A 12821-nucleotide genomic window follows, 5' to 3' on the forward strand; every position below is an offset into this window, starting at 1 on the left:
GTGCACGCGCAAAATAAATGTTTTGTAAAGTCAATTTGAATTTTTGCAGATATTACGATTTATATATTCGAGTACAGTTTCGTAATCTCAACTATGCAACTGTATCCGGATAATGGTCATTTGCACTTTTATCGCTTAATCCTTTCAGTTTCTTTCGTATAAGAAATACATGTTCAACTTTGTACAAATTACTAATTTTTCTCTACACTGTAATATATATTAATAAATAGCAATTTTTTCTACAAAAATAAAATATTCGATGAATAAAAAATAAAATCATTCATTTTTTTCGAATTATGATCCTTTTAACATTGTATTTTTTTCTCGAAAGAATGAAAGAAACTTTTATTGTTTAATAATAAAGATATGATCAGAGAGTTATACACAGATAATTAACAAATCTATTAACAAGACGTTCGGAAATTTGTAAGAGAATGTATCGTGATGTTATAATTGCCAAACAACAGATTTATATATATATATATAATTTTAATTTAATACTGAAAAAGTTAATGTTTTTCTTTTTTTACATGAAAATCTTCGATTATGAATGCTGTCAGATTGAGTATCTTGAAAGATATTTAGCATCTAATTATTATTATAAAATATTGCTTTAAAAATACTTCATTCTCGATCACACTGCGATCCCAAAGACGACGTCACCTGTCTTTTAAATATATATTTCCGGCACGTCGCTATAAATTACACTCGCTCAATATAATACAAATAAATCTAACGATAAAATATATATATATACAGCGATAAAGAGTATTATTATACGTTGCGATATGATTGATTTTCTTTTCGATTAAAACATTCGATAATCTTTTTTCTTTAGCTCCAAGTATTGATATAGCGAGCGTGATCCGGATTTGTTAATTAATTCTTAATTGCGTAAAATTATTATACTTATATTATTATGTATAAAATTAAGATACGATCACACTGTGCAACAATTGATTTTCGAGAAGAACATGAAAGATTCAACAAAAAGATGAAGACGGAAAAATCTTAACGTCTTGGAAATTGATGAAGTTCAGCGCTTCCGATAAGCGCCAAATATGATACACATCATACACACTCGGCGGGGGAGAATCAAAGAATTTCAAAGGATTAAAAGTCTTGGACATCGTTCAATTCATCTCTCCGCTCTCAGTTGTTCTTGGTGCTGTTTAGGGTGACGTCTAAAGGCTCATCCATATTTTGCTGAGGACTGCTCGCTACATGATGATGGAACAGGGTAGCGACCTGCCTGCCGGACGCGTGATGATGACTTTTGAGAGTGAGATCCATCTCTGCCTCCTGCGGCCGCTCCCTCGTCGTCAGGATGTCGACACGATCCACGGGACTCGCGCAGATTCTCGGCGGCGTTCCACATCGGCATTTGAGCCTGTCGGGCGATTTATCACAAGGAACCGAGTATCTGCGAAACGGCTAGTGTTCTGCTTAGATAATCTCGAAATCGTCTAGATGAAGATAGATGCGATACAAATATGTCTAAGATAAGATATAAAGATGTTTTTGTTTTAAACTTTTCAGACTGTGGAAGATCGGTGAAAGATGAGATTATAAAGCGTTTCGTTTAGATAATGCTTTTAAAATTAAAGGAAATGATAAGTATCGATACTTTCAATTCAATCATTCTTTACGCAAGGACTACACAGTTAATTTTGCAATCTTAAATTACAAGCGCGTGATATAGACTAATCATTTTATTTACGTATATAAAAAATAACGCGTTGTTTTCTTATATAATTTCAGATACTTACCCGGGTGGCGGCGGAGGTAGGATTCTAAAGTCTCTGCAGACCGACCCTGGACCGCCGATCTCGGGTAATTTATCGCTCGCGGTCGGCGAATTTGCGAGGGCCGACGAGGACGACGGCGAAGTGGAGGAGGACGCGTCGGTGGCGGTGTTGGTCCTCTCGGTGAGGCTGCTGGGATTCACGGGAGGCGGTCGACCGAGCAGCAACGGCGTGGCGCTCCCTAAACCCAAGCATCGCATTCTCCACGCGTCCTGCAGCAATTGTAACCGAGCTTGCTTTCTCCACTTTGCTCGTCTGTTTTGAAACCACACCTGCGGAGGAACCGCTCGCTTGACCGATCGTTGCCGTAAACTCTTATCCCTTTTGGCCTCCCATCTTCCCCTCATTCTTTTTAAGGCGAACATTACAGCGATATGATACTCCACAATCGGGACAATTCCGTATGTATATTCGATTTAATATTCCTAATTTAAGATTCTCAGATAATATTATTTTTGAAAATTTTGAACGTCAAAAATAAAAATTTATTAATTAATTAAATTAAGAATTTAAAATATTAATTAAAATAATAATTATTAATCAGAATACATTTTGCAAGAAAAGTGCGCCTTTTGAACGGCTTTAATTAAAAGACCGCACTTTTGACACACACACACACACACACACATACACATGCGCTGTATAATCTATCCAAAAAAATAAAATCGGTTTAAAATATTTTTTAGAAAATAATAATTATGTTGTGCTCTCGCGCGATGAAATTGCTCTCATATATCCATTTAATCCGTCGCAAGGAGTCTGTGTTGCAACCACCGCCAATTTACTAAAGATCCCGTATAGTTGACCCTTTACGCTGACGAGATTCGCGGCTGACCAGATTCGAAAGCATTAATCGAATTTACTTGACAAACTTCTCTCTCTCTCTCTCTCTCTCTCTCTCTCTCTCTCTCTCTCTCTCTCTCTCTCTCTCTCTTTCGCACCCTTTCGTGTATTCCTTGTACAGATTTGCCTGGTCATTTCATCAGCGTTCACCTAATCGTTTTCGCACAATAGTCCACGCGTAATAGCCGCTATCCTACAGCCAGATGTACGCGCGGCCTTTGTGATACGATCGCGGATCGACGAGTTTTGTTCGTATCCTGATATCAATTAATGAATCGAAACATCTGCGCGGCTGACTTGAACCCGATTGAGAGTCATTGCTCCGTTGATTTCTGTTATTGTATGGGAAAAAAATTAATTGATCGAGGAATTAATATCGTATATTGATCAAATGTCACTGATTAATTAAATAATAATTGCTATAATATAAACGAGGTTCTTGCAGTCACGTAAAATTTAAATTAATTGTTATACAATCAAATTACAACGGAATTATTATTATTTTTTTAATAAAAACAATCAGCTGGAAAAAGATCAAAAATGAGAAAAGAGAGAAAGAGAGACGAAAAGCTTCGACATGCGTGTCACGCGTGACGTAGCAATTTCGTATTGCGAGATATGTCAGCATTAGAAGGTAAATAAATAATTAGACGCGCAGAAAATTATATATTTAAGAAAATCGTATAGACTGTAAAATAACATCAAAAGATTTATAGAATAAGAACCGTATATATATGTATATTTTTTTTTCTAGTCTTCTTTCATAATTAAATCGAAATATATGCATGTATTAAATCGATATTCCGCGTTATTCGAATTTGTTTGTTCGCTATTTGATATTTTACTGTAAATGTATATTGCATCCCCTCAGTTATTTGTATATAATATATTTACGAAATGTCAGCAATTATTGGAGAAAATTAGATGCACCGAAATAAATTGCGACCGTTAATCAAAGTTTATTTTCGGATTCGGAAAGCGAATAAACCGCGCGTATTTTCCGCGAAACAGTTTATTTGGCCTTTAATTAGTGAACGGTTTTAAGGAATGAAGTAATCTGTTGGAAGCCCGTATTTCGTAGATTTTGAGGTTGTAAGTTTTCTTAACCCTTTGGATGTCTGTGTTGGCCGGGAAGGCAAAAGCGAGCATTAGCTTTTATCTCGGATAGTTTCCTAGATAAAAGGGTTGTGTGCATCTTTCTATCAATCTACTGAAACTAAGAATATCTAAATTTATCGTAGATGATATGGATTAAAGTTTCCGATTGATTTATAAGTTCTTCTTCTAAAGAAAATTGTTTTTTCTTTTTTAAATTTTTTAATCAAATTAACAATCATCTCTTTTCTCGCTTAAAGTCAAAAAATCTTTGCTATGAGCAAAAATCTCTCCTTATACTTGCAAATTCCTATTTTTTTTTACTTTACTGTTTTTAGCTTTTTTAGTAGCGTATTTAATTAATTAATTAGGCATTTGTAACGAAATTTTTAGTTAAGCTTTTTATTGTATTGGGAAAACTTGTATAGTCATATTATTGATAGAAACTCATCGAAGAGAAGCGAAAATGCGTTAATACAGATAAAATAATTGTAAGCGAAATATTAACAAAGTATGATCGCGAGGTAAATTCACCTGAACACGTGCTTCCGAGAGCGATATCCGAAGTGCGACTTCCTCTCTAAGGAAAACATCGGGATAATGCGTTTTCTGAAAAAGAGATTCCAATTCCTGAAGCTGTTGCGGCGTAAACGTTGTCCGATTGCGTCTCTGCTTGAAAAAATTACAAGAATTCGAGTGTTACATATGTCGCCAAAATTTTTCTTATCTTACATACTTTTTTAAAATATTTAACGATCTTTAATCGCGGCAACGTGCGATAGTACGCTAATCACATGATATGTGTGATGACATTACAACGTTTGTGACATTTAATGCGAAACATATTAGAATCAATATTATTTTTTGAAATATATATTTTCTCACTTTTTCAAATCTTGCTTGAAAAAAAAATAAAAAACAACGCGAAAATTATTTTTCCAATTTTTTAATTCTTCGTCTTCTTATAAGAAGAAGAATAGAAGAATAATTTTTTTTATCGTTTTTTAGGAAAGCAAAATTTGAATAAATGATAAAAAATTGCTTATGTATCATCATATATAAATTTATATATAATTATGAATAATTTTTTCTTATTTCTTCAAATTGAACATAAATATCAAATATTCGTTTTGTTTATGATATACAAGTCAAGCTTTTCTACAAATATTATTATTTATCGTTAGACATTTAATTTTACAACACACGATTACTAGAATTGTTCGAATTACTTTCCCGAGATTTGTCTGCTATTTTTACATTTCAATATCAGTATATTTAGATATCGCGTCATATAAAAAAAAACTTTGGATAAAAAGATTAAGAATATCCGAATAAATACAGATATCCGAGTATTTGTTTGATATTTCCCGGGAAGAATCGAGCAGTTTAACCAGATACCAATTTAGTGCACTCGATCAACGACGACCGACAAATCAATAACTCGACAAATTAATAACAGTTGAATATGAAATTAAGAGAAACGTACACTGACCTGACGACGACGGCCGAACATGTATTCGGTTAATAAATCCGCTTGGGGCCCGAGGGGCGACAGATACGGACCCGCCATGGCGGGCGATCGCGGTCCCCTCCCTATATTTATCGGTCCTCGCTCTGCGTTTCCTCTTGATCGCTTTCGATCGTTTGCAAAGATGAAGACGGACTCTTCCCCTGAGCTTGGAGATCCTCACTATCGCAGCAAAAGAACGACGGGCCGCTCGTTCGGCGCGAACATGGCGAGAGCACTGCGGAGGAGAATCGTCGCGCTCGTCCGCGTTTCGGGAGGGTGAGCGAGCAATTTGTAGCGAGAGGGGTAGCCACCCTCCGTTCTCGCAACCCCCGAGCTCGCGCGATGGCACCGCCATTGGCCGCGAGGCTCCGAGGGCGGTTCTGCCGCGTTAAGAATCGCGCACACCCCTCCGCGAGGGGTGAGAGATTTGTGCAGAGCGGCTACGTTGAAAATCCGCTAAATCGCGGTCTGCGCTCTCCTGCCTCCTCCTCCTCCTCCTCGTTCTTCTCCCCATTTTCCCTCCTCGTATATTTTATCCTTTTTACCCCCGCTGTCTTTCGCCCTCTCCCTCCCTTCTTCTCCTTTTCCTCGCTTTTGCTCTTTCTTCGTCATTCTTCGCTCGCGTTCCGTTCGCGCTTTACTCGTTTCTCCTCGTTTCGTACCCCTTTCTTTTTGCCAGTGTATGTATTTTCTTTATTACTTCTTTTTTTCTTTTGCTTTTCTTATTCCTCATCTTCTTCTCCTTCCAGGCGGAAATAAGCTCGATCGCTCGGCAAGGCGGTTTTCTTCGACTTCCTCCAGGGGCAAAACCTCGAAAACGTGTCGGGACGCAGATGGTGACACCGATAGGCCTTACACATAACGTAAGTGTATACATATATACATCGAATGTAGTAAAATTTATTGCTACAAATTTTAATTCGGAGTCGATATCTTTTTCATTGCGAATGAAAATAAATTTAAATATATAGATTTTTCTATATATATTTTTATGTTACATCATCTATATATATTTTGAAAATTTGAAATCGAGAGATTGAAAAACGAGCTCTTTAAATAATAAATAGTAAATTTCTTCTTATCTGTAATTATTAATTTCCTTTTTTAGCTCACTCAATAGCTTGAGAAATGAATATCGCTTAAAAACGAAATAATTTGAAAACGAAATAATTTTATGTCTCTTACTCTTCGGTTTCTGATATACATTGCAAACAAGTAGAGAGACTTTCAAGTTAAAGTCTGGACGCTACCAATCTTCTTACTGATCGTCTAAGATTTTCTTTTTGATAAAAAATAGCGAGATCAATCAGAGAAATATTCCTAGATTTATATAAATATATTGCAAGCTTTTATACGACAGCTGACGATAAAATTGAAGAACAGAGACACACGCGTACTCTCTCCCTGTCACACAATGTTCTGGAAAGGGATGATGTAAAGGAAAATGAGTATGAAGCGACCGTTTCTCCTCTTTTCTCTCTACCAATCAAGTAAGAAAAGCATCTAACTCTCTATTGTCTTCTCTTAATAATGTTGTCTTCAAGCTCTCAACGGGAACGCCTATAAATCTATGGAAATATTGAAAATTTCAATGTTGTAACTAGTTTGTAAATGCTACATATAAAGCATATTTTCATTCTTTACACAATCTCTTTTAGACAAAATGAGAGCAGTGCTTCAGATTCTAACTTGACTCTTTATAAGAAAGCATGCAACACTCCTTTGTATTAGACGTATATAAATATTGTACAATATATTTAAAAAAATCCGAGTTGATGAAGTTACTTTATAAAAGGAACTGTCGTGTTATATATACTGTTATTCAAAAAATAACGATTACAATCGTTACAGTTTCTAAACCAGACGTAACGTGTTGCTTCCTTCAAATCCTGCTTAAAACAAATGCGTGTAAAATTTCTTTCATCGTAAAAGAATGTATGAATATTGTACGTAGATATAATACATTTGTTCAAAACAAGACAGAGAGAATTACTGACGTTTCTTTTTTATCTCAACATTTTTCTCGGAAAGAGAAAATCGAATATTCCACTCGGAGAGGGCTAAATAAAGTCGTGCATTTCCCTCGCTTTTGTCGCGTCGTATGCGCTAAATGATCGAGGCAAATCGACAACCGCGGCGGTGAAGGGTATCCATTCCGTCAAATACGCCATAAATTAGCGACGGCGTATTTTGCCTCTCAATTATGACCACGCGGATGGGGGCGGATAAATATGCAATCATTTGATTGATGTAACCTCGTATATTTTGATACATTGCGCGGCGCCCGCGTCTCCCTGGGGTGCGCCCATTTACGTTTCCCCCGAGCTCGAATTCCTTTGATACTCGGCGCATTGACTGCAAACGCGGAGACATTGCGGGTTTCTGTGTTTTTTTATTTCTTTTTCTCCTTCTTTTTTTCTTTTCAATTAGAGCTAGCGCAAACGAACGAGATAGACAAAATTTGATAAAAACGTCCCAATTGTCGCGTCGACGACAATTCTAATTGTATCCGCTCGTGCAAAATGCAGCATCTCCCTCAGTCCAGCTGAAGATTCGAAGAATGTCGCGAGCTTGTAATCGGGCAAGGTTGATTCTGGAAAATCATTGTGATCGCAGATTCGATTACTCGCGTCAGAGTTGATTAAAACATTTTAATACGTCTGCCCGTTTCTAAAGACGACGCGGTATTAATACGAGTTATTGAATTCCGTCTCTCTGTCTCGCGTCTCGTCTCTGTCCGAAGAGAAGAGAGAGCGAGAACGCGCGCGAGTGAGAGATTGGAGAACAGAACAGGAGAACAGGGGAAGAGAGAGAGAGAGAGAGAGAGAGAGAGAAAGAGAGGAAAAATGAAAAGAGGCATGAATAGGAATGGTAGGAAGAAAGAAGCGCGCGCAATCTTTTTAATTATGAAAACACTGCTTTGTGTTTCATTTTGTTTTGTTGTCAGGGGGCGCTATTCTAATCGGGCGCTCTCCTACCCGCCGCCCCTTCTTCGTCCTGTACCCTCCATCCTCTCTCGCTACCACCACCGCCGTCGCCGCCGTCTCTCGCCACCGCTCATCTTCTTTTTTTATATTATAACGTGCGGGCTCTCTCTCTCGGGCGGCTCTGATGGGTCAGGGGCGGAGGCAGGGCTGCCGGCAGGGTGCAGGCTAGAGAGGGTGCCAGGGTGAGATTGCTTTAGTAATGAATTACATAGCTCGGGGCTATGTGTCTCTGTCTGAGGAACACCAACATTCGCCCTCTCCGATTTCTCTCTCTCTCTCTTCGCGTGTGCGCGCAGATTTTTTTTTTATTTTCCTCTCTCCTCCTTCACTTCTCCCCTTCCTTTTCCTTATTTTCGCCCGTGCAGCTTTTCGATGGAGAATTATTCTTGTCAATGGTCACCGCGCGCGCGCGTATGTTAGATCGCGAGCGTTGTAGTATGTTGAGATACATCTCTCCGCCAGGTCTCATCATCAAGCATATCTGTCATGATTATTTTAACCTCCATCTTTTCTTTTCCCTCTGTAAAAGAATCGTTTTGTCAATTCTCTCATTCTAAATATCCTTAATATTATTGCATGTGTGGGTAATATATATAATGTTTTAAACTGACATACATGATTGCGTGTATTTCTATCTGAAACCAAAACATTTGTCAGATTATTTTCTCCTTCTCCTCTCTTCTCTTCTCTCGGTTTCCTCATTTTTCTTCTGTGATTTTTGAGATGGAAAAGTATTTTTTTTACCGGCTACAATATCTGAAGTCGCACATACCCCGATAATTTTTTTTTTTTTCTTTCATTTTTCTTACCCCTTCTTATATAATGTCGCACAGTTAATTTTTTTATGTGTTTCCACGAGGATATTACGTTATAAACATATTTCTTTCGTTCCTTTTCTTTATTTTTTTTTTTTCGTGTTGATTCTTAATAATAAATAATTATCATCGACGAATATACCGAATATTAATTATTATAGAGAAAATTAATTACAATCGCGTGAAAAGAAAATCTTTAGTCAATCCTGACCTAGTTTCCGTTCGTCCCATATTAATATTTGAACAGCACGAGGATTGAAATGAAGTCTAGCAACGAATTAAGAATACTCGATAGTTGGTGAAGTTTTCTCGTTGTCGCATCGAAATAAAAACTTTCTACTACAAGACAATACATCGCATTGCATCTACCGATTACAATCGCGATTACTCGCAATCACGATTAATTCACTCGTCGCTTTCGAATATGCCTCGCATCAAATGGAAAGATTTATCTATATTTTCGTCGTAAAGATAAAATCTAAAAAAAACATCGCGCGTAAAATACTGATTTTTTCCTAAATTCGAAATTATTGATTCAATTATTCAATCGTACGTTTTTTATATCCAACTGCTATATTACTATAGTGTGTGCCTTTTTATCATATACTTTCTTGTTTTATCTAAATATCCACGTAAAGTTTTATTCATAACGAAATGAATAAGTACATTAATTAATAAATAAACGTATGGGCGGTAGCTAAACAACATTCTATCTCTTCAGCGTTGAGTCCTCTGATAGAGCGGCGGATGAAAAATGGAGATGCTGGTCGCGAAAAGCAAGAAAAGCAGGCACCGAACAAACTCGCAAAATTCCTTTTCATTTGCATTATTACGGTAATGAGACTGAAAAGCCGGAAAATGTCGGGCTTTTGTCACAGAGGGATTGTCCGCCTGGTCCATTCATTGATTACGTCGGTAGACGGGGTATACGCGGTACATAATATCTCAGCCAATCCACCCTAAAAATAATGAGTGGTAGGTCTTTATCTTTCTATTTGTTACCCTAAATACCACGATATAGTTTGCCGCGAATTGCGAATATTTAATAATAAGACGCAATTATGCATTATTGGCTTTATTTTATAATGCATGATTTATTAAAAATTTATCTCTCGATCATTATTAGAAAAATTACAATCAACAATTAAATAATTTTCAAATAACTCAATTTGCAGAAATCTTAAAAATCAAAAATGTTTCAAAAAACAGAGTAATATTTTTTTAAACTCTTACTCATCTTATTATATCAAAATAACAAATATTCGGACGGATGGTTCGCTCTTTAAATGCGTGTTACTTAATTTAGCGAGGTATGAGAGAGATATGTTAGCAAAATCGCAGACTGAGCTCGTTTAGATATATCTCATTAATGTAATTCCGACGAATATATGGTGTACGTATACCGCGTATCTTTCGCGCAACATACACCCGGCTAAAGGTACGCCGACAAAAATCTACAAAGAGAAAATTTACCGATGACGGCGAGGGTAAAGCGATGCGAACGCGCCGCGTGAAAGGAAAGGGTTACAAACAGAGATCTAGGATCGCGAAAAAGAGTAAAATTTCAAAATAATTTTTATCAAAGAAAGAAAGAAAGAAAGGAAGAAACATATGGAGATGTAAGTGCAGATTGTATATACATAGAAATAACACGACATTATTAAACCTAATAATAGTAAAAGTACACGCGTCTATATATATATATACAAAGCGTCTCTAAAACATCATTTCTTTCTTAATTTTCTAAATTTATTCTAAGTTTAATGCATAATTAATTTTTTCTTATAAAAGATTCAAAGAACTAGTATTATATTTTGATCGAATAAAATTTTAAAAATTCGACAACTTTGAGATTTCTAAGATTTGTGCATTTAAAAATTTTAAAATTTGACTTTAAAATTTCTCTATTCTTCATTAATAATAGCAGAAATAGGTTCAGAGTACTCACTTAGTATCGTTTTTTATTAATATTTAATTCTTTCTCTCTCTCTCTCTCTCTCTCTCTCTCTTTCTCCCCCTCTTTCAAAGAATGGTCATACTCTGTGTATACAATTCTAGCATCTTTAGACATCATCTGCAACTAATTTAATAAAATTATTATTTCATTAATTGAAATTTCAGGAAATAATTTCATATATTGAATATATATAAATCTTATTACATATTTCGAAATATTGAGAAACAAAATAAATGTAACCCTTAAGAGATCTAGGAAGAAGCGCATCTCTCTTATTATCTGAATAAATCTTAAATTCTCGATTGAAGAAAAAATAAATTTGCGACAAATTTTGCTAAAAGACTTCGTATTTTACTTCCTAAAATTCGACGGGAAGAGGAAAACGGAGGCGACAAGGCGAAACAGACTAATCTGCTTGCGGCTAGAAGTCGTTCGAACGTCACGGATTCAGGGATGGACGAGGGGTAGCACACCCCGCATATAAGCCTAACAATAGTTTAATATTCATATTGTCACGTCCACAAGAGTCAAAGGAGCGATGGACTCCTCGTTCTAATTCATCGGACAAAAATTTGTTCCCTTTCAGGGGCGCGTTTGCGTTGACTCGTTGATGGATTCGCTCTAAGTCATTGACGCGAGAGCATCGCTGCACCACCACTCGCGCACAATCCGGATCCGTAATTAAACTTAGCCCCCTTTAGTGTGTCCGCGTGTGTTCTCTGATCGATTCAAAGCTGATTTGTCATTGATAAAGATGGTGCGGCATCACGATTGATCTTGAACGACAGAGAATTAAACGAACATTTATAAAAATTAATTTTGACTGAATCTTTTAGAGTTGCCAATAAATAACAAAACATTCAATCGTGGATTAATTGTAAGAGGAGTTCCCCCCGCCCTTCTATATTTTAACAGGATTAAATCTTAATTTGCGACTCGGCTCTTTTTAGCGATATTCAATAATAAAAATATTTATGAAAATTGGAAAAAGAGAGAGATATTTTTTAAGTTATCTTATTTCTTCTTTTATATTATCTAAAATTCAAATGTAGCGAATAAAAAATTCCTTTGATAATAATAAAGAAATTACAATTTTATGACAGAGAGAGAGAGAAAGTATAATGATGAATTTTTTTTGTATATAAAATACTTATATTTTCTTCACAAATATAAACACAAATTTATTTTCCGGAATTATTATAATATTATCTCTATCTGATTGTCCGAATTTTTCACTGTTATCCCCCGTCAGTGCATATATCGAGATCTTTTAGAAGGGCCTTTTAGGGATGTTAATTCATGGAAGCGGGAAGGAGATATCAGAAAAGAGGCTCCTATTAATAACTTGTCAAGTTCTTCTCGATAAAACTTCTGTGAAGGGGAAAAAGGGCGACATGTCGTCGATATCCAGCGGACCGCAAAAGTTCACAAAGACGCCGCTTTAACTTGTGCGATGTTAGAAAAGAAAAGAAGCTCAACGTAGCGAGGCAATTCTGACGAATAACGTGAAATTTTTCCTATACATTCGCGATTACTTTATTATTATTATAAATTTATAAAATTACTGAAAAATCGCTTTGCGTTTTTGCATAATAAAATATAAATTACTATCGAGAAAATATTGATTGCTATTAATTATTTTTATTATATTTCTTTATCAAAACTTTTAAAAGTGAGAAAAAATATATAGAATTTTAAGTAATATAAATTTATGAACAAATATATATTTTTATTTATTTAATTTTCTCTCTCTCTCTCTCTCTCTCTCTCTATTCTAAGTTTATGCCCTTTAGTACACCAATTTATCTC

General features: G+C 35.9%; 1 protein-coding gene across 1 annotated transcript; it reads right to left on the minus strand.

Annotated features, from left to right (window-relative positions):
• Nucleotides 1-921: 921 nt before the first annotated feature.
• Nucleotides 922-5476, minus strand: LOC138936359 (retinal homeobox protein Rx1). Its single transcript, XM_070301702.1, has 4 exons — nt 5236-5476; nt 4278-4412; nt 1770-2077; nt 922-1423 (listed from the first exon to the last, which is right to left on the minus strand). The coding sequence occupies exons 1-4, from the start codon at nt 5311-5313 to the stop codon at nt 1153-1155; spliced, it is 792 nt and encodes a 263-aa protein (XP_070157803.1). The 5' UTR covers nt 5314-5476; the 3' UTR covers nt 922-1152.
• Nucleotides 5477-12821: the final 7345 nt, after the last annotated feature.

Source organism: Polyergus mexicanus, unplaced genomic scaffold, assembly GCF_030449975.1.
Source record: "Polyergus mexicanus isolate NDT 795.1 unplaced genomic scaffold, iyPolMexi1.0 SCAF_9, whole genome shotgun sequence".
NCBI lineage: Eukaryota > Metazoa > Arthropoda > Insecta > Hymenoptera > Formicidae > Polyergus > Polyergus mexicanus.

What these genes read in the sequence shown, in the direction of transcription:
- LOC138936359 (XM_070301702.1), bottom strand. Translation starts at nt 5,313, where the DNA reads ATGGCGGGTCCGTATCTGTCGCCCCTCGGGCCCCAAGCGGATTTATTA. An exon ending in TGTTCGGCCGTCGTCGTCAG is followed by an intron (nt 4,413 to 5,235) that starts GTCAGTGTACGT and finishes TTTTTCAAGCAG; the next exon opens with AGACGCAATCGGACAACGTT. An exon ending in TCTCGGAAGCACGTGTTCAG is followed by an intron (nt 2,078 to 4,277) that starts GTGAATTTACCT and finishes GTTCCTCCGCAG; the next exon opens with GTGTGGTTTCAAAACAGACG.